The 27,916-nt window shown below is 37.1% G+C and overlaps 1 protein-coding gene across 2 annotated transcripts; it reads right to left on the bottom strand.

Annotated features, from left to right (window-relative positions):
• Positions 1 to 173: 173 nt before the first annotated feature.
• Positions 174 to 19,458, bottom strand: SLC40A1 (solute carrier family 40 member 1). 2 transcript variants are annotated; one of them, XM_035304269.3, is made up of 8 exons: positions 19,088 to 19,458; positions 18,522 to 18,589; positions 13,946 to 14,105; positions 11,630 to 11,745; positions 10,354 to 10,480; positions 4,943 to 5,188; positions 3,477 to 4,124; positions 174 to 1,775 (listed from the first exon to the last, which is right to left on the bottom strand). In XM_035304269.3, the coding sequence occupies exons 1-8, from the start codon at positions 19,128 to 19,130 to the stop codon at positions 1,462 to 1,464; spliced, it is 1,722 nt and encodes a 573-aa protein (XP_035160160.2). In that variant the 5' UTR covers positions 19,131 to 19,458; the 3' UTR covers positions 174 to 1,461. The 2 variants fall into 2 exon arrangements, with proteins under 2 accessions (XP_035160160.2, XP_035160161.2); XM_035304270.3 differs by lacking the exon at positions 13,946 to 14,105.
• Between the last annotated feature and the right edge of the window lie 8,458 nt (positions 19,459 to 27,916).

Genomic DNA, 27,916 nt, shown 5'->3' with positions numbered 1-27,916 from the left:
ATGTTTACTACACTTTTATCCAGGCCACCGTAAACCAGGAATGTGAACAGGGAGATAAGACTAAAAACCATGACACTGTAGCCCTTTACAGAGAAAAACATGTTATCCAAAACAGATGTTCTGTAACAAAAGCCTTGTTAAATAATTGGGGAACAGAATTCAGGAAAAAGAAATTAAGAGTTTAAAAATATTTTTATATAGAAATTTTTTTACAAAGATTTTACAACATAGCAAATCATTATGTCATACTGTAGAAAGATGAAGCAAAGAATTAAACTCCAAGGGTAAAGAAAGTGCTCACAGCAACGTATTGCAGTCTCCATGAAAGTGCATATAAACGGTTAAGGCAAAGTACCATCTTGGTACAGACATGTTGCAAACTGACTTTTAAAACAATTTTTAAAAATATATACAAACTTTCTTTTCTTCTATTCTTCTCAAAGGCATTTCAAAGGGATCCTTTTATGAATATTCTTGCTGTAGAACAATGTAGAAATAACTTCTGGGTATAAAACAGTAAAAATAAAAATGTTCTACCTGAGTGTGTTAAAAGTAAATCAAATGATTTATAAAACAAAACCTTTACAAGTGTGGGCTTTCTACATGTAACTTGCCAGACTTAAGGCCTACATCCCCACATTCTAGACAGAGATCACTAATGATGGTAGCATGTAGAGTAGGATTCTTGCCCTTCTGTGTAGCTTCTGGCTTCTAGGTTCTATGTCCAAACTATTGACATATTTGAAGTCTGTACACAGTCATCGCGTGATAAATCTACTTTACAGCTTTCTTCTACCTGCAGCTTACATGATAACCATGCTCTGAAGTGCTACATGTGCTTAATGCAATATGTTGCCCCATCTGATAATAAAAATACAAAGGTGCTCTTTAAGTTAAACCATAAACCTTATTAGAGAATTCTAGTTAAGTATTTTCTTTTTCCACATACATGTAAATACCTTAAGATCAATAAGATCACTAGGATAATACTGGTTATCAAAATTTAGTCTTCATATTTAAAGAATTTTTTTTAAATATAACTAAATAAGATGCAAAAAACAAACTGGCCAGTCTTTAACAAGAGTGAGTTTTACAGAAAACTGACATATCTGAATTCTGGAACAGATAAGAATCTGCCAAAGGATAACCGAATTCACGTGACTAACCACTCTTTTATGTACGATTGTATCTACTCATGAGAAATAGGGAATTCAGTGTAATCATTATAGTCTCCGTATTTCAACTGAGTTTTTCTTTTCCAATTTTTTTTTCCATGCCTAAACAAAGGGAAATTAACTAGCTTATTTCTGCTGACTTAGGTTTCCTAAATAGCTTTTAGTCCTCAAGGCACAGCTGCGGTAAAAAGAGAGAAATGCCCAGTCATTTATTGGAATTCTGCAGTACAAAATAAGCACATGTGCTCTATACAATTTAGTAACAGGATAGCAATGGTTAACTGTCTCAAACAACAGATGTACTCGCTTGATTTTCTTTCCTAACTTCTTTTGCATCAGGACCGCAAGCAAAGAGCTTGTTTCCCAGAGTATTTTGGGCAAATCGGAAATACATAATGTGGCCCATTGCCACAAAGGAGACTGAAATCAATACGAGCAAGCCAAAAGCTTCAGGATTTGGAGCCAGGATGACCATGATGAAATGCAAAAGATCAAGAAGATAGTTCATGGAGTTCTGTACACCATTTATAATGCCTCTTTCAGATTCAATTACATTTTCTTGCAGCAACTGTGTTACAGTTAAATCAAAGGACCAAAGACCTATAATAAAATATTTTTTAAAAGATTAGAATTTAGTTTACAGGCATACATTTCAAATTACAGATAAAAATCTGTTGCATATGCAAAATATACATTTTAGCCCAACTGCCTTTAAGTCACCTTATATATATCATAGCCTTGCCTTAGAGAATTATTTTTCGTAAAAAAATATTCGGTTATTAATGCCTCAATAAATGATTTTACAGTCATCAGAGAAAAAGAAGTCTAATCTACAAACTTCTTAGTTCTGTTTTTCTGTGATTATTCATACTACAAACACAAAACTTTGAAATCAAAGACATAATAAATCCTATTACAGTATAAGTACGATTATTTTTAAAGTTTCAAATGACCTAATATATGGTTATGGTTGAAATATAAGGAAACTTATTTATTTATTTATTTATTTATTTATTTATTTATTTTTGAGATGGAGTCTTGCTGTGTCTCCCAGACTGGAGTGCAGTGGTGCAATCTCGGCTCACTGCAATCCCTGTCTCCCAGGTTCAAGTGATTCTCCTGCTTTACCCTCCCAAGTAGCTGGGCTTACAGCCATCCTCCATCATGCCCAGCTAATTTTTGTATTTTTATAGCGACAGGGTTTCACTATGTTGACCAGGCTGGTCTTGACCTCCTGACCTCAGGTCTACCCACCTTGGCTCCCAAGGGATTAAAGGCATCAACCACCACACCCAGCCAGGTATAAGGAAACTTGAAACCATTGTTACATTACTGCTAGAGCTCTAAAGCCCATACAATAAAGCTGTCTTGCTTGGAAATTAATATCTCCAATAAATTAATGAACTGCTTTGTATCACAAGATAAATACAATTTCATGTCAAGAATGAATTCGGTCAGAGATAATTCATCAGTACTCTATTAATGATTACTTAAATTTTGCTTTGCAAGAAGTCTTTACATTATGTTTCCTTCCAGGGCTGTAAAACCCATTTGTGTAGCAAACTGTATGAGTACATATCGGCTAGAGAAGACCTTTGAAGGATTTTTTTTTTTACTTTCACATCTTCTTTTAAAGCCAGAAACATTACCTTTTTAGTGTTGCCCCATGGGAATAGTCACTAAACTACAGTTTCTTTGTTAGGGTTGTTGCAATATCAAGACTCTACTAGGTGGCAGTATAATTGATATAGCTAATATCTTTTATAAATTAAATTATATTTTTAAAATAATCACTTGAGCTCAGGAATTCAAGACCACCTTTGGCAACATGTCAAAACCCCATCTCTACAAAAATACAAAAATTAGCCAGTCATGGTGGTGCATGGCTGTAGTTCCAGCTACTTGGGGAACTGAGGCAGGAGGATTGCTTGAGCCCAGGAGATCAAGGCTGCAATGAGCTGTGATTGCACCACTGCACTCCAGCCTCAGTAACAGAGCAAGATCCTGTCTCAAAAAAAAAGTAATAATTAAGATACTCATCTAGAAAAAATTTTCAAGTCTGAACCATGTTTTAAGTATATGTACATAATAAGGTAACAAATACAGGTTTTCAAACTATAAAATATATAAAAAAATAAAGTACAAATATAGAAAATAATTTCACAATTAATAGTGGATTTTGCTTAAATTAATATTTAGGGAATATTTCAGATCATTATTAATGGATTCTCTGAACCTACATTACAGAAAGATACTTTATTTCATACTTAGTTCATTAAAATACAAAAAGAGATTTCTTACCGATTCTAGCAGCAATGACACCTGCAAACAGCAGACTGACGGAGATTATGGGCACAGATTCAGCATTGGTCTCCGGGACAATATTAGCAGAATTAGACCCGTTAGACATGTGTATTTCAGTTGTAGTAATGGTTTCAGGTATCTTGGTAGGTGTAATTGACTCTCCTTGAATGAACCTTGATCGGATATCTTCGAAAGGAGAAACGGACAAGTCCAAGGGGCTTCCAGGCATGAACACAGAGATCACACACAAGATTAAACAGGAAAGCTGTGCCAATCCTGAGATCAGACCTGTCCGAACCAAACCACATTTTCGACGTAGCCAAGTGAAAGCCACAGTTCCCATTATTCCAGTTATAGCTGATGCTCCCATCAAAATACTGAGGATTGAACCACTCAGTCCCTGAGTATAGGCGTACCCTGTGGTGATGCAGTCGAAGCCCAGGACAGTCATATAAAGGAAAGCAAGACCCATGCCAGCCAGAAATACAGGCTGGTTGTAGTAGGAGATCCATCCATCTCGGAAGGTACGGAAGGGCTCAGCCATCTGGGAGGCACAAGTAGGCTCTAGCTCATGTTCAAGCTCATGGATGTTAGAGCCTTTCACATCCATTATATGAGTTCCCTCCATGGGTTTTGGCTCAGTATCTGTTAATAAAAGATATCATTATTTTGTTGGGAAGGACATGTGGAGATAAAAGCCAATTATTAATAGTACTTTTTCCTTCTCCTATATCCTTCCCCCAAGGGTACCCTTGGTTATACATTATAAAATGTATTTTCTTTTACTAATAATTTAAGAAATACAGCCAAGGAATAATCATCAAAGTGCACTTTTGTTAAATAAACAAAATACTATTGATCTATCCCTGTTTTCTTTTCTCTCTCTCTTGCTCTGAGGAATTATACTCACACCAAAGTAAACAGCAGGAAAACTCACCAGATAAAATATAAAAATTGTCTTAGAAAACACAGCACATTATTTTCTAGGTCCCTGCAGAGCTGAGTAGAAGATTCCATTTACCCAAAAGCCCAACTTCCTCTTCCCTGTGAAGTACCCAGCTTGTGTCCTCACTCTCTTCTACTGTCCTACAAATGACCACATAACTCCCTCCTCACAGACTTCAAGGGATTCTCTCGATATCTTTTTTTTTCCCCACTTTTTTTCCCAGTCCTATGACTTAGCTTTGCCCAGTCATCTCTCAACTAATAGAGCCTCTGTGACTACTGCTCACATCAAGGAAGAGAGCCAGGGGACCCATTCCAACCCCACCAGATTCAACCCAGAGTTTTCCTCCAGATCCTCAAAAACCTGTTCTTGCCTCATCTACCATAGTGATATATTTAACCTCATCTGGCCCTCATTGGTAAGAAAACCTGATACAAATTCAAAATAGTTTTGATCTTCACCAACATTTAAGGTCTGAACATGAGCATAAAAGGAGTAATCACTATGTTTAGTTTACCTTTGTGTAAATTCAGCTGTTTCAATTCAGTTTCCTCTTCTTTAAGTGCAGCTTTCACAGCTAGAGCAGGGGTTTTCTGGTAAACCTTCCAGAGCAGAAAGTACTCCACGCACATGGATACCAAGTTCCATCCCGAAATAAAACCACAGCCAATGACTGGGGAGCCAAATGTCATAATCTGGCCAACAGCCATTGGGGCCAAGATGTTGGTTAACTGGTCAATCCTTCGTATTGTGGCATTCATATCTAGAGAGGCAGGTGAAAGAGGCAGGTAAATGTGTAAACTCATCAAAGACAATTTACACAATACAAAGCTATAAACCAAGAGTATAGATTCTTAAAATGTTACTTTCTAAAAGCACATTTGTAAGAAAACCATTTTGTTAGAAAAACATTTGTTGTTTGGGTCAAGTCCCACTAAATTTGCCTCAAAAATGACAATTACCTTGGGATTGCATAAATCAGACTAACAGGTTTTAAAATGAATATAATAGTGACTCTACATTTTTCTTTCAACAAATGTATGTTAAATGCCTATTATAAGCTAGGCATCATTCTCAACAATTCTTAACAGTATAAAGAAGACAACTAATATTCTTCCCTGTCTTCATGGAGTTTACATTCTCACAGGAAAAGAAAGACAATAAATCAACAAGCATATGTGTGCGCGCGTGTGTGTGTATACACACACACGCTTGTATATATGTGTGTGTGTATATGCTTGTATATATATATTTATATGTACACACACATATACATATATTGCATATGTCAGATGTTTATTAAATACTATGGTAAAAAAGTAATGCAGAAAAAGGGCAGGGAGTGCTCAGGGGAATGTTCTAAATAAGGCAAGGTATGAGAAGGACTCACTGAAAAACAGAGCATCAGAGCAAAGAGAAGCACTGAGAAGAAATACTAACTTGGTCACATGAAAGATTCTGGGGACCTCAAAAAAAGGAGAACAATAAGAGCAATGCCTGAATAAAGCTGATTTAAGAGACAAGTGCCAACCCTAGGGGACACCATTTGTATTTTCAGTGAGTCATATTCTGGAGCACAATGTGAATGCTTCTCGTGGCCTTATGGAAAGCAAAGTACTGCCCAAAAAACAGAACTGGAAATAGACAGGTCCTTTGTTTATGCTGTGGCAAAAAGAAGAACAAAGAAATAGAGTAGTAGAGAAAGAAGTGTGGTAAAGATCGGGATTTTTAAGAGGAACAAAATTAGAGCATGATTAGGTGCTGCCCAAAATGATACAGTAGATAAGGGATGTAATCTGAATCTACTGCATAAATGGAGGAGTTGTTCTTAGACAGGAACACAATTCATCAATAGTAACAAGAGTAGAGGTCAGGTACACGTAGGAAGAGAGATGTGATGGGGGAATCACATGGAAGCTCTCTTCTCATTGCTTCCATTTTCTTAGCAAAATACAAAGCCAGGTCCCACTGATGAAAATAAGGATAGGGGAGGAAGACCTGAACGTGTGATGAGAGAGGAGAAACAACTGTGAAATGGTCCTCTAGGAGAGTGGAGAAGGAGAGAATCAGAGAAAAAAGTGTGATTATCTGGAAGCATGAAAGGACCAACACTGTGGCGGTGAACCTCAAGTGAGAATACTAAGCAAGGTCATGTGTTTTTTCTGGCCATGCTCTACTGTGGAGAGTTGGATTTAACCATAGTCTTACCAAACAAAAGTGACAAAAGGAGAGGGGGCCAACTGAGCTGAGGGTATATACCAGGAGGTGATCATATAATCATGACTGGCCTTGAAATTTAAGCTGGGTAAGAAAGAGATGAGAGAGGTCATGGACAGTGAAAAGGCAGTGAAACGAATGGTTTGCAGGTGCCAACCATATTGATGAATTGTTGAGGCTTTGGTAGGGAAGAAGTTGCTGGAAAGACAGGTGGTGGTTTTTCAAGATATGGATGCCTCAGAGTGAGATTACGGGAGGAGAGAATTTAGTGGTGATAACAAGGTCTAGAGTTTCACTATGGGAATGTATACCTGAGTCAGGGTAGAGGACAAAATAAAAAGGAAGTTAAAAAATGTCCAACACAAAGAAATGATAAATGTTTTGAGATGATGAAGATGTATCTCCATCTCATCTGATCACTACACACTATAAGTATCACAACATCACTATGTACCCCATTATAAGTACAATTATGTGTCAGTAAAAAAAATTAATAAAAATAGCTAAAACCAAGAGTTTTAGAACAAAAAGAAAGTGATCTACTTTCTCATTCCCTGTCACAGAACAGAGTGAAATTTGTGAGACAGGTCTCAAACAATCATTTGGGTTAGTTACCATAAGGGAAAAGCAATACATGACAAAGAAGTACATTAACAGAAAATTGCCTTTATTCCTTTGTAATTCTTCCTGGTTCTCAGTTGCTTTCCAATTAGTCCTATTTATATATAAAACATATATGATAACAGGAGAACTTTGACATATTTCACCTTTCACTTGAGAGACAAAGGCAACCTTCATTGATCTTACACTTGACTGCCTCTGCAGAGGCTTCATTACCATCTGCCCCCCACTAACTAATAAGTTTCCAACTCATATGCCACCAGAGAAGTGTGGAATTCATCCAAATAACTCGATAATTGGAATCCAAAGAGCAAGTAACTAAAGAAAACATGTACTTGAATCTTAAAGTCTCAGAACAACAATGACAACAAATTGTTTTAGTTAAAATTATTTCTTACTCTTTCCCTACTTCAGTTTTCAAGAGCTCATAGAGCTTCCCAATGTCACCATTTTCCATCTTTTACATTGTACTTAGGAAGTTAATAATATGTAGGTGTCAGTAGAAATGTTATATTAGAAAACAGCTTTTATTTTTCTGATGCAGAAAAGATTTAAAAAGACAATCATTTTGCTGGTAGCAGGCTAGAAAAAAAATCAGTCTTATGAATATGCAAATATATGTTCTTTACCAATTTATAGTTGGTCTTACAGAAGCACACAAATATGTGTTCATTTGATTCCAATTTAACTGTTCTCAGACACAGCTGTGGCACAGAAAATAACATTTAAAAACTACTATTATAAAAGGTGTATTACATTTCACAGAAAAAAAATTAAATTTGCAGCAGGTTTGTCTACTTCAAATATGAAATCAATTTTTAATCAATACTGCACAAACACAGAATTTACCAGCCATACTTGATCAAGCTAACTGGCAGACTATTTTTTAGAATGATGGGCAAGAAAAATTTCAGAAGGTACTAATAAAGAGTGATCCTCAAAAGAAACCTCAAAAATCAGCCTTCATAAACACAAATCATTCCTGGCTGGAGTAGGTGGGTCTGTGTACAAAGACACAACCTTACAGGAACCCAAGGCGGCACCTGGAGTCCCTTCTAGATGTACTTTCCCCTTCCTTCTCCCATTTTTCCTTTATCCTCCTCCTTTTCCTCTGTTCTCCTTTAACTCTGCAATAGCAGAAATGGCAGAAAAAAATCCATAATTAGACACTTGCTGATCTTCAGAACTAAAGAAGTTTCTGTTTGTTGTTTTGAAACATGCAGAAAGTTTTCCTTCACTTGTCCACCAGCCCACACTGCTGGCTGGCTGTGAAAGAGCACCACTTAATAAAGATTAACATAGAGTGGACAAGAGTTCAACAAGAATCTCACTTCCTTTCCTACACCTGAAAAACTTCAGAAAGTTAGAAAAAGACTGCCTAGATTCTTCTACTCTGCAATAATTCATGATATAAAGAGAGACAGCTGAAAAATGACCAGTCATATTTTTGTTGTTTTTGATGTCACTTCATAGAAAAATCCCACAGAGTTATGTGGGAGGTTTGTGTGTGTGTGTGTGTGTGTGTGTGTGTGTATGGATAAGTTAAAGATTCTGGTTAACTTTCTTTTCCATATTTCAGACTTTATAGAGTCAAGTTAGTTAAGATCAGTCCTGTGAAATAAAATCATTTTATTTTATTTTCATTTTATCTATAGCTGCTGAACAAATTAAAGAAAAATCATTGTAAAAGCCAACGTTCTCCTCTAAATATATTCCAACAAGTATATATGTGATCTATTGTCAAAATATATCCTTTTGTACCCTTTGAATTTTAAAACATGGATATATTTCACATCCTTTAAATAGTGTGTTAAAAAGAGAAAGTAAACGAAGTACAAAGCTTTACCTAGTTCAATGTGACAAAAAAGACATGAAATTATTCCTCATTATAAATTATCACAGGAAGAAAAGTAAATGAGAATCATGATTTTAGCTCAAGAGAATTTCCTGTGATACGGATTCACACATGTTAAACTCATCTTACATACGCACCATCCTTTAAATCAATCACTGTGGAATTTCTATCTCAATAATAATACTGCTACCACAAGTGATGATTCAGGCACATTCTTCTTCTAGACCTTCCACAGACTTTATTCTCCTTCACTCACCCCTCCTTTCTTTTTTTAAAACCAAATGGTCCAAACAAAGCTGCCTGTTAACTCCAGCACATAATCTTGCCTTCTGTATTCTGGGATTTGCCATTTAAGTCATCAAGAATGGTTTACTTGTCTGTCAGGATAGTTAGGCAATGCGTTTGTTACCCTCATTATCTCAGTAATCAGCAGAGATGAATCAGCTGATCTGACAGGTAGGTAGGTGTACCCTTCCTTCTTTACCCTGTGTAATTGTCAATCCAAATGCTATCTGTGTGTCTTATGAGGGGAAGGCAGGGAATAATGAGTGAGGGAGGTTATTCTGAGCCTAAGTAATATTGATGGAATAGGACACGTTGCTTTGTAAGCATTCTTCAGATTTTCTTTGACCACTTGTTTATATTTCCAATGAGCAACTAAGATGGTAAGCTTCTTAAAAACTGCATTCTATCTTCTGTTTCTTTGGTATTTGTAACAGCAATTATATTACATTGTATATAATGGAATAGAAGTTATACATTATAACTTTAAGTCAGAAGAAATTAACTTCTAGAGTCTCTTCTACAATTAAGTTCTTTCCATTTAGTTTAAGAGAAAAATAATGTCTGTATGATTGATAAGCACCAGTAATAACATTCATAGGTATAACCAGTAAAATCTCATGTCAGATTTTCACTGTTCTAAGTATTAACATTTAGAAAGTTGATTGAATTTCCTTTTTAAAAAAAAAAGGAAATAAAAAGAAAAAGTTATTCCATTTACCAAGTTTGGGTAGGATAAAAGAGAAGTTAGCTATCCTATAAGTTAATTTCATAACAGGGATAAATCTTAGCACTAAAACTGACAATAAGGTAAGAAGGAAAGTATGCTTTCAATTTATGGTTCCTAAAAAAATACCCAGAACAAAAATAAAAGGCTTACAGCCTCATTTATCACCACTGATTTAAAGTGAATCCTAACATGCCCACTTAATTGAAAGAGAAAACCAAATTACTTGCTAGTTTGCTTCTGTCTTCTCCTGCAACAACAACAATCCAATCCCTTTGGATTGTGATTGCAGTAGCAGTACTGGCCAAATTTGCAATATTTGCAATAGTGATGATCAGGATATAGCAGGAAGTCTAAAGAATGACAAGAAAAAAATTGAGTTATAATGTCAGTTTACCACACTGTACACATGACATTAAACAATGTAGTTTAAAATGGTGTTTGGTGGAATAATAAAAAAAATTATTTTAATTTCATTTATAAGAAATAATTTTATTTTATACATATGAAAAAATGAACACCAGCAGTCAAGTTAAGGGGCATAATGTCCTAATCTATATCATCTTTATCATCTGTACTATACATAATACAAAAATTATAATAATCATATGAATACAGTTATCATAAAATGTTAAGACGGTGGTGGTTTTGGTCATTTCTCCCACAAATATTGCCTTTGAAAAGAATGTTGAAGGAAAATTGAGAACACCTGTATTTAAGTCAGAGTTCTGACACTTTCTAGTTGCATGACAATAAGCAATCAACTAACATCACTTTGTCTTAATTTTTTCAATAAAATGAAGGGAATAGACTCAAAGATTTGTAAAGGCCTAGGCGGCTTTGTAACTCTGTAATATTAATCCAAATGTACATAAAAAGACTCAATATGACACCAAATGCATTGTTTCTACACACCCCATCGCTCTCCTCTTTTCCATCAAGCGCTTATGAAATCACAACATGAAAAGTTATCTAGTTGATATTCCCAAACAGAAGTAACAATTATTATTGGAGGAACACAATCATATGAATAACTTTAAGTCAGAAGAAATTAACTTCTAGAGTCTCTTCTACAATTAAGTTCTTTCCATTTAGTTTAGAGAAAAATAATGTCTGTATGATTGATAAGCACCAGTAATAACATTCATAGGTATGACCAGTAAAATCTCATGTCAGATTTTCGTGCTTAAATAGCACGAACAAAGTATAGGTCACTAAAAAGCTGAAAACAAACAACTGAATTCTATAGTAAACTCTTAGAAATGCCATTAAAAACAATAGGACAAAATTTAAATTCAAATAATACTTAATAAGTGCCCACTGTGGGAAAAACAACAACAAAGCAAACTATAGGGGATATGACAGTAGACACAGAAATGAATATTAAGAGGTTACATCTGCCAAAAGAAAAAAAGACACTCCCTAGCCTTCAAAATATTTTCATTTTTTACCATTGCCAGATACTCAATTTTCTGCCATGAAGAATTGCATTGAGAACTTACGAGAACCCATCCATGGTACATGGTAAGAAGCTCGTGTTTATGTAAGAAAACCATCATCAGGATGATTCCACACAGGATGACTGAAACATTCTGTACCACCAGCGAGGTCTGGGCCACTGTGCAGAGGATGAGACAAAGTGTTCACTACATCAAAATGTGTCAGTGGGACTGTTCTTATCCTCACATCATTGTTCTACTATATTAATACAAAACATAATAATTACAAGATAAAAGAAAACCTTTCTGAAGTCAATCCTGCCTCAACTACTCCCAATATGACCCAGAGGATCACACCAGACCAGTAAACATGCAAACAAAATGAAGTACAAGTTTTTCTGTTCATTGAAGTCTGTCATAATGACCACATTTTCATTTAGTTTATCTTCTTGAAAGCCAAACATAAACAGAGTTGTAGTATGATATAGATACGATCCATATTTCGGCTCTTTGTTACTTCAGCTAAAACAAGAACATGTAGGAGGTTAAAGAGGAAGTTATAAAATCCACAACCTCCTATATGGCAGGCTGAATCTGATAATATGGTATAGATAAATAGGAAAGACACACAAAAATTTGCCAAGAATAAAGCAGCAGTGTATTTCTTTTGGCATACTAATGCTATTTGCCATTGCTATGAAATTCTAAGCTACCCCTTCCATCTCAGATGGCAATTCTCTTAACATGAGGCACCCATATAGAAAAAGCACTGGAGTAAGGCCAGATAAAGATACCTGGTAGCCTTTTTTCTGCCACTCATTAGATCTAGGGCAGGATACCTAATGTCTCTTTTGCCTGCAACTAGAAGGTGCGGATGGTAATATCTGTCTTCCTTACTCTATAGAGTCATAATGATGCTCAAATAAAATACTTATGAAAGCACTTTGGAAAATATAAAGTTCTATATGTAAGGGATAATTACAGCTCTTGTCTTCAAGGATAATATAGTTCATCCTTGCTTGGAAGGTCATATCAAAGACCCAAGACAAAATAAACACTTTCTGAAAGCAGTCTGAAATAAAATCCCAACATATAATTCATTAATTCATTCATCCATTCATTCACTGGATAAGGATTAGATGTCAACTGAATGAGGTTCTGAGCTTTCAGGACCCTACAGAACAGAAAAAGGAAAGATATGTGAACAGATAACTGTATCTGTATAAGTGCAATAGCAGAGGTGTTAACAAAGCCTCAGAGAAACACAGAGAAAGAAATGGTAAACTCAGCCTAAAGGTATCAGGAAAATATTTCATAAAGAGTAATATATGAGTCAATTATACAGGATAAGTGGGAAATTGTTATCCTACCCCACTTTTCTTCATCCAATTCAATATTCTTTCCTAATCTATGATTGCAGTGCTCAAAAATTATTAAAGGTTTCTGTGTATAATATTCCTGTGTTTCTATGTATAATGATGCAAATAAGTAAATTTTTTTCTAGGTTACAGAACGTTTTTCTACATGTGTTCTGGTCTACTCATTCTAAAAGCAGAAATATGTTTATCCTGACTATTGTCCTAGTAGCATCAAGTCCTGGAATTTGATAATCCTGTTGCTCTGTGTCCAGAAGCAGTCATCCTGCACTGAAAGAATGACACCTCAATTTTTTGCCAAGAGCTAAGTCAGATATGGTAAGGTCTTGGCATTGAGCAATTCAAGAAAATTTACACTGAATGACTATCCATATTTCCCTTATATTCTAGATAATTTAGTTGCTCAATTACTTTCTCTCCCATATAAAATGACATGATTTCAGTACTAATGCTTAGAATAAATATCAATATATTATTATTTCTTCTTTTTCTCTACAAAATTTATAATTCGGCTCTTTGTGATCCAGGCTCAACTGTTCTCCCTTGAATCTATAGTTTTCAATTCCCTTACATACACTCTTACATGAAGCATAGTAACCAAAGAACAGATGTTACAGCTGTCTCAGGAACATTCACTAAAGGGACTCCAGTGAAAGTCATAGTTAGAAAGGAAGCCCAAGTTAAGCAAACTTTTAATGTTTAATATGGTTCTCAGAAAAGTGCTACAAGGTTAATCATTAACATATAAAATGTATGAATAGCCAAAGAATAAAAAAAAAATCTATTAGGTCAATGTCCAGGCATCCCAACTTTGTGTGGGAGCCATGGGACCCTCCATCCAGAAGTGGTGCCATCTAAGGCCTCCTCCCTCAGGTGTGGTGTGCACACATTCACTGGGTTGTCACTGTTGTTGCTCTCTTAGTTTGTTGTTTCCTTTGTTAATGGAGATAGCTCAGGCATTGGTCCCATGGATACAAGGACTTAATTATATAACAACACTCACCTTTAAGTCTAGCATTCTTATCCACCCAGTCACCAATGATGGCTCCCAGGACCAGAACAGACCCTGCCACCACCAGCCCGTAGACTGCTGTCAAAAGGAGGCTGTTTCCATAGAGCTCTACCAGAAACACAGACACAGCAAAGTGCCACATCCGATCTCCCTTAAATAAGAAGAGAAAATGTTTTGATGGAATATTTTTTGTTTCTAGTCTATTGTACTCAGGAAATTTGCTTCCTTATCAAAGGGGCACTTCCTGGCTACATTATGAGACTTTCAAAGTCAATAATTACTCTTAGATTGAATAATGATCAGATGTTAAAACTGTTCATCCCAGCACAATAGAAAATATTCTTGCCCAAATATTAAGTAAACTTGAAAAGGCATGATATTAATGAACCATACATTCTCTTTGTCATTCTAGAAAAAAAAAATGCAGTTTCCAGACCCAAGTTGGCTTTTTGAGATAAAACTTGTTCTCCTGTGTGCCGGGTTTCTCCTGGGGCCTGGAATTTGCCTATCTTGATTGCAGAGGCATAAAGTCATTTGTTTTTGACCAGAAATCAATTACAGTATAATTCAAAAACATTAGTATACCTTGAACATCAAGAAAAAGCCAGTTTCCCAATTTGTAAAATGATAGGAATGGACTATATGATCTCTAAGTTTCCTCTACACCTAATACCCTAAAACCTATGAGATTTCATAAAGTCATAATTTGAAAGCCATAAAACAGCAGAGCGATCAGAAAGAGGAGAGCAGTAAGGGCAAATTCTGGCACCACATAAACAGTGATGTCAGAAATAAACTTAAATGCATAAGTAAGTAGTTACATTAACATTTTAATACAGATGAGTTTTGAAAGGGGGAAAAAAGTACTTATTTCTTCACACAAATTCCAGAGAATACACGGAATTTTGGAGTTCATTACATGAAATGTGATTTAACAGAAACTTTTAAGTAAATTAGGCAAATTAATGTCATCAAAAATCTATAATGGACCTCATTATGAGATTTTAGGCTCCATCCCTGACTTCTGAAATTAACATTAAGGAGGACAGCCATATTCCATCATAACTTATCTCTGGAAATCACTATAGGAAACCAAATTCCAGGTCTCATAGATTTACACTATGGAAATACTTATACTCCTAGTTCTTCCCAAAGTCTGTTAACATCTTCATGAAATATCCATGTATTAGAAGCAAATACTATCCTGGCATGTCAAATAATTTTTAAATTTTATACTTTCGAAAATTGATGTGGGTTAGCAATCATTTACAAGAAACTTAGTGTAGACCAGTAGTTCTCAGCCAGAGATGACTTTGTTCTTCCTCCCCTCACCCCACCTCCCCGGGGATCATTTGGCAATGTCCGGAGTAATTTTGAATTGTCACAACGGCAGTGGGGGTGGAACTCTTACTTAATCTTTAACCTGAAAAGCAAATTTAGATTTGATTAGAATAAAATGGGATGGGGAGTGGGGAGGTACTTTATTCTACTCTCTATTCCTCTGAATAGCTCCCGAGGAAAAGACAAAAACACATAAATGTCCCAAATGATAGGTTGCCTCTGTGAGTGAATTTTCTTTCTTAACATACATGTTAAGAAACACTTTTCTAATACCGTTGCTTCTTTCTTTTTTTCTTCCTCTTACTGTCTTTTAAATTGTTTTAGGGTCCTCTAAAGCAGGCCATCAAAAGAAATGCTATTAAAGTTTTGTCTCTTGCTTATTATTCTTGTATGTCATACCACCTCTTCGATGGAGGGAAATAAATTGCTGCCATTACCCCAATTTCCAACAGGTTTAGGCTTTAAGAAGCAAGAGATTCTATGCTCACAAAAAGCCCAAGAATTGGGTAAAGTCTACGTAAATATTGACCAAGTACCCATCCTTCTTTATTTCCATTTCCTGCCTTCCCACCTATTCTTACCAAACTTGGGTGACCTGTTAATGTGTCCATGTACCCCCACTGGACTGAGAGCTGAAAGCAAACCTAGTAAATGTCAATGAATGATCATGGTCCTTAACCCACTTCATAAATACTTACTGAGTGGCTACTATGTACTCAACACTTGCAGGCACTGGAGCTTCAGCAGCCCACAAAAATCACAGTGCATGTTTTCATGAAGCTCACATTCTGGTGAGCAGAGACCAAAAGCACATCTAGCACAGGGCATATGCTGCTATGAGGAAATATAAAGTAGGATGGAGCTGGTGGCGACAAAGACCTCCATGGGCAAAGAAGTGAGGCCTGTTGGAAGCGAGGGCACAAGAAAGGCAGATATGCTGGGGTTTAAATGGAGAGTCTATAAGATAATGATATAAGATATAAGCAACCGGCCCCTCCTTTTAAAGCCCATACTAAATTGTATTATAAGTTCCTTGACAATAGTATCCACTTCTTTTTTGTTTTGTTTTTTGAGACAGCATTTTGCTCTATTGCCCAGGCTGGAGTGTAGTGGTGTGATCACAGCTCACTACAGCTTCAAACTCCTGGGTTCAAGCAATTCTTCCACCTCAGCCTCTGAGCAGCAGGGACTATAGGTGTGCCTCATGACACCTGGCTAATTTTTGCAGAGACAGAACCTCCCTATGTTGCCCAGGCTGGTCTCAGACTCCTGGGCTCAAGCAATACTCCTGCCTCAGCCTTCCAAAGTGCTGGGATTATAAGCATGAGCCACTGCACCTAGCCAGGATCCACTTCTTAGACTACCTTGTATTTTGATAGTACAAAGTAAAATGTGATCCATTGGCAGATAAAAATGAAGTCAGAAATAAAAGGCATTCAACCTCACACAAAACTAACCTGAGGAAGCCTCTACTCCAATGCCCCTATGTTCACTGTATAGGAAATCATGATTTGGCAGGGTGGGCAGGGAAATGCATATGCACACACACACACTACAGAAACATAAATATTTTGTTGTAATAAAATCAGGCAGAGTGCCACATAAGAGACAAAACACAAAAGGTATAATTACCTAGTGTTAGAGACATTCCTCTTTCACACTCCTTTGCAGTAGAAAGGAGCAAAAATCCACTAAACCTTATATGGTTGTAGTTGCTGCTGTTTGTTTACTTTCTCATGAGAACTTCCTTTGCTTGACTTACTGTAAAGTTGGGATAAGCATCTGTCACCTTTCTGGTGAGACTTTTAATTAACATGACAAAATATCCTCCTGGAACAACCACAGTGCCACTCATTTTCTGGCAAATCTGACCTCCTAACCTATTAACCAAAGGTCACATAAACCATAATCAGTATTTGGAAGTGAGGCATCTTCTTCCTCTAAGAGCTAGGCCACACCACAGGCTGAAAATTTCAGATACTATTTCCATCACCTGTTTTTAATACTTAATATTTATCGAATTAAACTGGAGGAACAAATTATTGCTTTAGATTTATTAAGGGTTTTTCTCTAGGTTTCTACTTAGCATCATCAGCTGTGGAATTAAAACAAACTCACACCAATTCCACTTTGTTTACATGTATTTGCAGAGTCATCTCTGCGTAAGCCGCTGGTAAGATAGGAGCTTGCATTTCTAAAATGTCATCTATAAACTGCTATTTCCTAGAGAGCTAATAATGTAGCTTAACAATTTCTCAAAGGGATTGGCTATAGATTTCCTCTTACAGTGGTTTCCATCCATGTCTTAAGGATGATCCAATAGAAGTTTCCAATGTAAAAGGAAAATAACATTTAAAAAATTTACTCTCAAAATTTTATCTATTTACAGTTTTTTTTAGTTAAATATATATGAAGCATGAACAGAATATGGCCAGTTTTTTTGCTTTTAAATAAGAAGAAAAACTGTTTAATGTTAAAGATTCTCATCATTATTAAACATACATCTAGCATCATTCTACGTTATTCTTTTTGAAAGAGGATTTTAGGAACCCAGACCTACAGAAACACTAGGTCTCTTCCAAGACTACCTAGAAAGTCAGAGGGAAAACTGTGAATCCATTACTGATATTCACTGGATGATAATTTTTAAGATAGCCTTGGATGCCCCAAACATCATCTAACTGTAGATAACATTTTTAAAGACCAGAATTTTTGTCACTCAGATATTTGTTCTGGGGAGTCATTTACATTTCAATTAATCTTAGAATGCTATTAGCCTAAGTCAGTCACTCTACCTATTGTATTCTCATGGTGCTACACGCTGGAACTAAATTTTAACAAAAAAAGAAAACAAAATATTTTAAAATGTGAAGAGAAGGTATATGACACATCCATCCATTTTATGTAGCAGATACGTCTATATACTAAGGCTACTAATTCAACATTAAATTTAAAAACAAAGGAAATATTCCTTCCTTTGTTAATCTTGTCTGGATAGTTGTCTATCTATATAAACTATGATGATCTGATAATTTAGTTGCATTAATTAACACTCATGGGGAAATAACATCAGTGTAAATAACGTTTTCATTAAAGCATGTGTACTTGGATGATTTATTTCTTTAACTGCTTGGCAAAACTGGTAGTTGGCTTAATACAAATGGCTGGAACGAAAGGAAATAAAACATTGCGCAACTGTATTGTAAGAATGTGCATTCTCACTTACCCAAGTGGAGAGGGAATGACCAAGGTAGAGAAGGAATTTTGCAGAGGTCAGGTAGTCGGCCAAGGATCCTGCAAAGACACAGGCGGGAGAGAAAAAGCGATCGTAGTCACTTAACGAGCTGAGGGCAGAATGCTTATCCCTTTGATCTTATTAGAACATGATTATTAAAAACTACATTGCGGGACACACCACGTACGTTTTATCAAGTTACCTATAAACCGAGGTATTTCATTCACTTAATACCATTCACTTAAATTCAGCATGACCTAGTCCATAACTGCCCAACGTCACATTTCACATACAGTGAAGAAACTCTTGTTTCAACATTTTTTTTACACAAGGCAATCCAAACTGTCCAGTCTACTCCAACCGTGCCTATGTGCAAGCCCCTTTTCCCACACCCTGAATTTCCTTTCTTCCTTAACGTCCACAAATATGAATCAAAGGATCTTTTACAAAGCTATGGTTAACAGCAGAGCCACATTCCTGCAGAACCTGTATAGAGCTGCTTGTCTCCAAAGCCCAACCTGGGTTTCCACCACTTGCATTCGGTCAATGCCACTCACCACAGCATCCTCTCTGGCGGTTGTGTTCTCCTGCCCTGGTCATGACACTGGGCGACCCCGCTGGCTCTTCGGCGGCTGCTATCGCTGCTGCTGCTGCTCTCGCTGAGGTGCTTGCTAACAGGAGTGCAAGGAGCTGGAGATAACACCTCTAAAAACACAACAGACTTGGGCAAAAAGACTACAACGACTTTGGCAAACCACAAAAGAAAAGGGGCCCGGGGATTTTCCTTTTTCCTTCTTTCCAAACTTAGCTAACACTGTAGCTGAAGTTGGAAAGGCAAAGCCTTATAGAAGCGGGTTGGGAGGCTCAGCAGGCCGTCCGAGCCTAGCGGACGCCCCAGCCAGCTCTCGCCACCGCCGTCGCCGCCGCCGCCGAGGTGGGCCGGGCCCAGCTCTTATACCGAGGCGAGGGCGGAGCTCCCTGCGGCCGCCGACTGGGGCCGCCCCGTCCCCTTCAGAGCCGCCCGGGCGTCCCCGCGGCGCGAGGCGGGCTCCCGTCAACCCTGCGCACCAGGCCATCTCCACGCCCTTCCCAGGAGGAGTCGCCTGCCTGGGGCGCAAGTGTCCAACTGGCCGCAGACACCCTGCGCGGGCTGCGAGGACCTTCGCCTCCACCCGTTCCACTCGCCGCGTTTTCCCTCCCTCCGGGGGGTGGCGGTGGGGCTAGGAAGGGGAGGAAGGCGCGTGGAGCCGGCGGGGCGGTGTCGGGAGGTTCTGCGCGAAACCAGGCGGCAGGTGCTGGAAGAAAGCACTGCTCACCCGCTGCCTGGCGGTTCAGGGAAAGGGCAGCCGCCGGACGGTCGTAGTGCCAAGCTCCAGCCCGAGCTTGGAGGGTGGGGATTCCTTTTTTAATGAAAATAATTTTTTTAATACAGGTATCTAAATAAATATAATTCATGCCACAGAGGCCACTTTCCTGGCCTTCCCATTCCGGCCCGCCTGAGGCAGAGAATGTCTTTCCTTCCCCGGACTGCATAGCAGCGCTTCCCTCAAAGAACCAGAATCAAAGGGCAGGAAGGGAGCGCAAAGATCAGAGTCCAGCCCTTTTCAGAGGAGCAAACCGAGGCTTGCAAAAGTGAAGTCCCGCAGCGAGTTACAGACCTACCCCTGTCCCCAAACTGGGTCCTCCAAATCCGTCCTGGAGACACAAGGAGGACGCTGCAGCCCTAACAAGCCCTTCACCATCATTGCCTCTCCTTCTGTACCCTCTCACCCCGCCCCCATGCGCGCGTCCCTTCCCACCTAACCTCCGAAGGCCCCAGTGGTAGGCTTACCGGGAATACCGGTTATCCCAGTTGTGTCTCTGGATCTGTCCCTGTCCAGATAAAGCCATTCGGTGGCCTCCTGCAGGGGGAGGTGAATGACTCTGAAGAACACCAGACTCTAGCCTTGGTTGACTTCGTTTCTCTCCTGCTGTGCGAAACCCCAAGGGCCTACTAGCCCCTTTGGCCAGCCGATTACCTTATCCTTCTCAATCTCACCAAAAGCGCGGGAGTGGATCCTACATTTTGAGCCTCCAACCTCCACACCTTGAGCTCAGGACACACTGACACCCAGTAATGAAGGGAGCCACGCATATGTGCCCTGTATCTGCACTCTCAATCAGGAGCCCCAAAGGTCTACGGGTGGGTGCAGCTGGATGCCGTCGGGATGTGGTCTGGAGCGTAGAGATAGGGGCTTTACAGTTTAACTACCGCTCTTAACCACCTTTCCCCCGCCCCTTTTCAAGCCCTCTTTTTGCCTTTTTTTCACAGGACATTCAAGTTATTTCTCCCAATTTAGAGAAGTTTTGGTTTGTTGATGCTGGAGAATAGGGTCATTCATCCATGCATCCTTGAGAATAAGCCAAAGCATACTCAGATGAACTAAAGTGAAGGAGTGAACTGGTAAATAAACTCCTCCACTTTATGGCGATCCCTTATTAGAGGTGAATTTTTTTGATAGGTCCTCAAGCAAGGAACAAAGGATAATGATAGTTTGCACATTTGCCACAGCGTGTCTCAGCAACAAAGACCTCTAAGTGCTTTACATTAATTATTACATGTTATAAGAAGATGTGTCATGCTGTTCCCAGCTTCCCGGTGGCAAAGTTCAGTTGGTTAAAAAAAATTACTTCCCGTAGACACTGTCTGAGAAGTATTTGTGGAAAGAGTAGCTAAGTCAGTGTATACCTCAAAATGTAATATGGAGTCTGTTCTCCATTGTCACCAAGGAGTCCCCAGAATCCAAAACTGAGAGAATGTTATAAAGAATAGATGGGAGACTGCAGTGAAACAAGTAGGAAAGATACTTTGGAAAGAAAACAAGCAAGGTTCATGACATTAAAACCAGTGAATGAACTATGGAAGGGGAATCTTAAATACTAATTAATGAGAATAGTTGAGATATGTTAGTTGGGGCTTATGAAAGGGAAAGGAATTGAAAATGAAAATAAAATAAAAATCCTCAAAATATTCAGAAAGTGCAAAATGACAGAAATCTTTTGGCCTTGACATTTTAGATTACAAAGCACCTCTTTAATCACAAGATCTCACAGGCTCTTCCTCCTTCTGAGAAAACATTTGACCATTTTAAAATTAAGATTTCTTCTAAAAGTCATATACATGTTTTTGAGAACACAGAATATACAATTTTCCCATCAATGTAATCATAATTAAGAAAGTCATACAAGTTTTAAGTCAGCTTACAAAAAATAACAAATGTCCTAAAGACCATTTTCCAATAAATTTTCAACATTCTTTAAAGTTTGTAACTAGGTTAACCAACTTTTTAAAAATTCCAGCCAGAATAAAATGTATGTGGCTATTTAAAATTCATTACAAGCATTTATGGTTGGGAAATAAAAATGGTTTTATCATTTCATTTTTATGTTGCTTTTTTACTTACCCGTCAGGCATCCTTAGTTTCCTCTGCCATATCAGATGTGCTCACCAGGACAAAGGCAGAATAAAGAATGGTCACTATTCCACTGCTCTGAAGAAAAAAGTAATAGGGTTATCACCAGCTATTACAGGAAGGGCTCCAATCCAGGACAGTGCTTCTGTTGGATGTGAACCTTTTTTTATGTTAACTTAGGAGCTATAAAGCCATGTTGCCATTCAAAAATCTTTCTCAGTGTTACACATAATTTTCAAGACCTGATTTATATTTCTATAATCTGTGACTGAATGGACTCCTGAGAAGTTTAAGTCCAACATCTACTTTAAATTACATGCTACTATGTTAAATCTGTTCTCCTGTATTCTGTCTGAATTCAGTAAAGCACAGGACAAATGCTTGCTATCACCACAGCAGTATACCCTTCACATTTTCCAGATGTTGCTCAGAAATAGGGCAGCATCCTCAGGTTGTATAAACAGGGATGGATTTCTCAAATGTTCAGTCATTTTAGCCGGTCTTCTTGATGCTCTTTTCAACTGCGATTTGATTGCAAGCCCCTCACAGAAGAAAGCACAGAGCACCTCATGCATCTAAGCAGAGTTACTGTTACACATTCTCATATCCTCAATCTTCCCTTTTAGACGTTCTACACTGTTTCTAAGCAGCACCTTGAAGCTGATCCCTACTAAGCTGGCCATACGCTTATATTCATGAAGTTTGCATTTTGCACTGCTGTCAAAAAGCTCAGAGTTCCTTAATGTTTCATTTAGGACATAGTTCATGTTTCCAGGGCAACAGTCCCTGCTTCCAGCTCCCTCCTCACTCCAGCCTCTTAGTGGTATAATCATTATGTCTGCTCTTCTATCTCATTTGTTTTCTTTTTCTTTTTTTTAGTAAATGCTATTTCCATACTGCTGATTTTTGCCTTATCAAGTATCATAAAATGCCCAGTTATTACAACATGTCAATTATGAGTGCAACACAGTAAAAGATAATGATGTCTCACAGTCATAAAATTCCTAGACAATATCCTTAGTCTTGGGTCCTTGAATTTGTGTTCACACAATAGTGTAATAAGGAAAATCCTAGAACTATAAAGACTTTTATCATGTGACCTGGACAAAGCCCTCTTCTCTAACACAATTAGGAAATACTGGCTAGAGTAATTATATCAGCATTCAAGACAAGTTAAAAATACAGTATGAAGGTCCCTGCCAAGGATGTCTGTCAGAAATATTTCATTGCAGTGTTATCTTCTTTGAGCCACATATGTAACAATAAACACCATGTATTTGGAGCACTATACAAGTGGAAGGTATGACACAAGGTGCTTACCAGATATTATCTTATTTTCACAACACCTCTGTGAAATAATACTGATACTATCCCCATCGTACATATAAGAAACTGTGACTCAAAGAGGGTAAATAACTCACTAGAGGTCACTCAGCTATAGAGGGGCAGAGCTGGGATACAAGCCTAGACTCTTCTGATTGCAAGGCCTTTGTTCTTTTCACTTTGTTAGCCTGTCTTTTGCTTGTCTAATAAGATTGGAACAACACAGGTGATGCCAATAAGCATAAATAGGGCTCTTTTCTCAACACGGGTGATGCCAATAAGCATAAATATTGGCTCCCTTAAAGATGACAGGTACTCAGGTACCAAAAAGGTGTTGGAAGTAACTCAGCACTGATGGTGGAGGCTGGCATAAAACCAGGGCAGTAGTGGTGGGGGTTCCACTATCCCCTTGGTCATGTGGGAACCACTTAATAACAGGAGCTGTCAGAGAGTGTCAGTGTGGAGCCTGCTGCCCAAATCCAGGTAATAGTCTAGCCCTGCTTCCAGAGTACTATATGTCTATAAGATGAATAAACAACCTATTTAATGTTGCCAAAAGCTCACTTTTATACTTTCAGATATAAAAAGGGGAGGCTAAGTAAAAATAAAATATTTTGAAGGTTTCCCATGTTTATTTTCAGACTGCTTACTAATGAATTTTATAATCAGTATTAAAAGATGTGGGAGTTGGGACTTTATAAAAATATTTTGTTATCTCAAAAATGGTCAAAAGGAATTTCTTGGCAGTGTAGAGGGAAATAAGTGATTGAATTTTAAAGGGGACATGATAAGTATAGATTTTACAATATGAAGGAGGTTATTTTTAAGTGATTTATAAAGCAGCATTAGATACAGATTTATTATTCAGTACAGAAGAGTTTTTCTATGGTACCAGAAGAAATGTATTTTTGAGAATAATTTTTTATATTTAAAAAATGTTCTACCAAGAAGAAGAAGAATATTACACAGGTCTTTTCAGTTTTCATGTGCTTCCATGTTTTTTCACTTAATCCTCTAGTGATTGTACAAGGTCTTTGATAAAGGAGGACATTATACATCACATCAACCCCAAAGGTCCATTGCCTGTATGTGTGTGTGCCTATGGAGGTAGGGAAGGTTTTTAGACAGGGATTGGTGATTTGGTGTACTATGGGTTTGGGGAAAAATACTGAGTTAAGGAGAACTTAAGGGGCCAAACACAAAAGATCAGGATTTAGAAAGAGAATGGGCAGCATGGTGCATCGGAAACAAGCTTCAGATTAGAAGTCAGGAGAAAGAGTTCCATCTTTGCTAATAAGCAGCTTTGTGTCTTTGGGCAACTTATTTGACCTCTATCTAAGCTCTATTTTCTCATTTGTAAATTAAGGCAATAGTTGGTCTCTAAAATCAGGCTCATCAAAATTGTGCTTCAATAACAGTATTTATGGTTATTATTTTCCACTTAATGCTTTTCTCTATAATGAGCATATATTACTTTTATAATGAGCGTATATTATATATCCAGAAACAACAAGATTAATTTACTCTCTCTGAGGCTTTAATTCTTCAAACACAAAAAGGCTTTATGCCACCTCAAACTTTGAACAGGGTTAACTGTAAATTTTCTTCAAGGATGCCGATTTAGAAAACACTAATTAAAGTTTTTAAAATATGAATTGCAATAATAGTTTTTAAAGAAATTTCAGTATCTTCCTAACGTATATGTAAGTATTATTTTATTTAAGAGAAAAGTGGGTGATGATTTTCTTTCTTTTATTCAAATAATGTATACTTTTACATAAAGGTTTATTTTTATCCTTAAAACCAATACAGGAATATTACAGACAATAATGAGTTATTTGCAAATCAATCTGCAATATTTTAAGCTTTGTATAAGTGTCTCAGATACACAAACACTGAAGAATTCAAGTCATTTCTAAAAATATAACATCTTTTTCTTTTTCAAATTTTTGATACTCAGTAAAGATGAAATAAATTAAGTCTAATTTCTCACATCATAAAATTTATGTATATGTATATAAAGGTTTTTTAAAGTGAAATATATTACACATTAAGATTCAGCAAACTATTTTTTCCAAAACCAAGATCCCAGTTCTGTAGCTTAAAATGCCTATAAAATTACCATGACAATAACAATTTACAAACCCAGTACAGATTTTTCACCTATTTGTATTTATTCTGTTTACCATATTCATAATTCAACTTGAGTCCTATGAGTTTCCATAAAGTCTGGCTTAATAAATTAGTTCCCAGGAAATTGCCTATGGATTAAATTCCCAAACATAGCATGGTATTCAGAGTTGTTGGCAATCTAGACCCTCCGACTTCCCACCCTTATCTCTTGTGAAAGTCAGGAGGGTCTAGATTGCCAACAATCTTGAATGCCATGCTAAAAGTTTGGAAATTTAATCTACAGGCAATTCATGATTTTCTATTCTTGATTTTGCACTTGATTTCATTATTATATCTCTGGGATATTTTGAGGTACTCATTAAGGCAACATATGATCTTTGCTTATTTTCAGGGTACTTTATCTGTCTCCTGGATCCAAATAGTCATAACCTGATAATATCACCAAGTAAGGACCTTAGTTTGATAACTGCTTTGGTGTTACTGCACTTAAATTAATTGCTTTTTGAGTTGTTTAGTCCATCTGTTACCTAAAATGTAGCAATGCATTTTTGAAGTTTTGCTTCCTGAAGAACATCACATTTAAGTATGAAGACTGATTTTCAATATAGACCTATAGAGTTGCCAAAAACATACAAAATAGGTAGCTAGAATTGATTGGCAAAAATATCTTTGAGGTTATAAATCCCAAAGAATGTGTCCCGGAATGTGTAGGTTTCATTTGATTGTGGAAGCCCAGCTGAGGCCAGCTTTAACTTCTTCAAGAATTGGTTTTTAGGCTTACCTGATCCTCCACCAGCTCTGCCTATGAGCTTCCCCTTTTCTGTCCCCACCTTTTTTTTCTGATGCACAGGCACGGCTCGTTATTATTCTGTGGCAAGATCAGCATGTCATTTCTTGTGGTCATGAGGTATATGTTTTTTGTATAATCTACTTTGTATTTGCCTCAGCACTAAGATGGATCCAGCCTTTGATTAAAAACAATAATGCAATCTTAGGAAATCACATTAGAAAACATTAATGTTTTGACTAATTTTAGAATGCAAATGAAAAACACCTAGGCTGTAATTTTCAGTTTATGAGGAGGTAGGGTATCATTAAACGAGTTTAGTTTCTTCTTACTACCAATTACTTTAGAGATTGCTAATTGTTTGTCCTTTTCACGTGCAGTCTACTGCCTTTAAGGTAAATGTGTTCTGATGTAGAATGATGATTATGTTTCAGCCCTTCATAGGGTGGACCATCTAAGGTAAAGTTGAACACCAATGGTATAATGGTTAAAGGTTTGTATTTGTGTCACAAAAGTACTTCTGCGCTACTTTCTAAAAAATGTCTCACTTTAAAACTGTTGACCAAATAAACAATTCTGTAATCCTAGCAAATTAAATGTATTCATCTGCCTATTGTGAGGTGATAACCAGCTGATGATTGGATATTTAGGAAATAATTCCTCACTAAAGTCTCACAAACTGCATTAAATTGGTGTCTACCTTTACTTGATTGCACTATCTGGCCCCAGGGAAAATCTGGCACTTTTTCTCTTTTCAAGCTATTCACATTCTTCCAAGCACAAATATGCTTCTGACTTCTTGTGTTCACATATTTCAGAGGCTTCTAATCTATACCATTTGTCTCAAATTGCTTTGCAAACCATAGCAGTATATAAAATCACCACTGTAAAAATGTTTCAGAAGTTCCCTAACTGTGCTTTTTGGTCAAATTAACTACCTATTGCCTTCACATAGAAGCTCAAAATAACTAACACTTTCAGTTCTCTGACAAACATACTGAAACAAAGACAGTTTGGCTATACAACTAAACCTAAAAATTCCACCATAGATGTAATCTGATGGTTCAACACATAAAGGAGTGGGTAAGCATTTCTGAGGTAGCTTACAAAGATTACAGGTCAAAATCTTTCTCTAATAAATTTCTCTATTTATGTATGTCCAGGTTAACCCTGAGTATAAGTATTGTTCATATTGTTCTAATATAACTGTAACCCTTTCAAGAGAAAGAAAACTTCTCTACTGGAATCAACTGGTTTTGAAATTAGAAGAGGGAAGAAGAGCCTTCCATTATTTAATCTAGACCTTTTTTGATTGATGCATAATGAATGTACATGTTTCTGGGCTATGTGTGATATTTTGATACATGCATATATTGTGTAATGATCAAAATAGGATAATTGGAATATCTGTTACCTCAAATATTGATCAGTTCTCTGGGTTGGGAAAATTATAAATCTTTTCTTCTAGCTCTTTTGAATTATAAAATAAATTATAGTCACCCTACTGTGCTATCAAAACTATAGTCACCCTACTGTGCTATCAAACACTATAACCTATTCTTTCTATTAAACTGTATTTTTGTTCCCTTTAACCAACCTCTCTTCATCCCCACTCCCCACTACTTTTCCCAGCCTCTAGTAATCACCATTCTACATATATATATATATATATATATATATATATATATATA

Source organism: Callithrix jacchus, chromosome 6, assembly GCF_049354715.1.
Source record: "Callithrix jacchus isolate 240 chromosome 6, calJac240_pri, whole genome shotgun sequence".
NCBI lineage: Eukaryota > Metazoa > Chordata > Mammalia > Primates > Cebidae > Callithrix > Callithrix jacchus.
The sequence above is the reverse complement of the archived record's forward strand: the minus strand, read 5'-3'. Positions and strand labels throughout refer to the sequence as shown.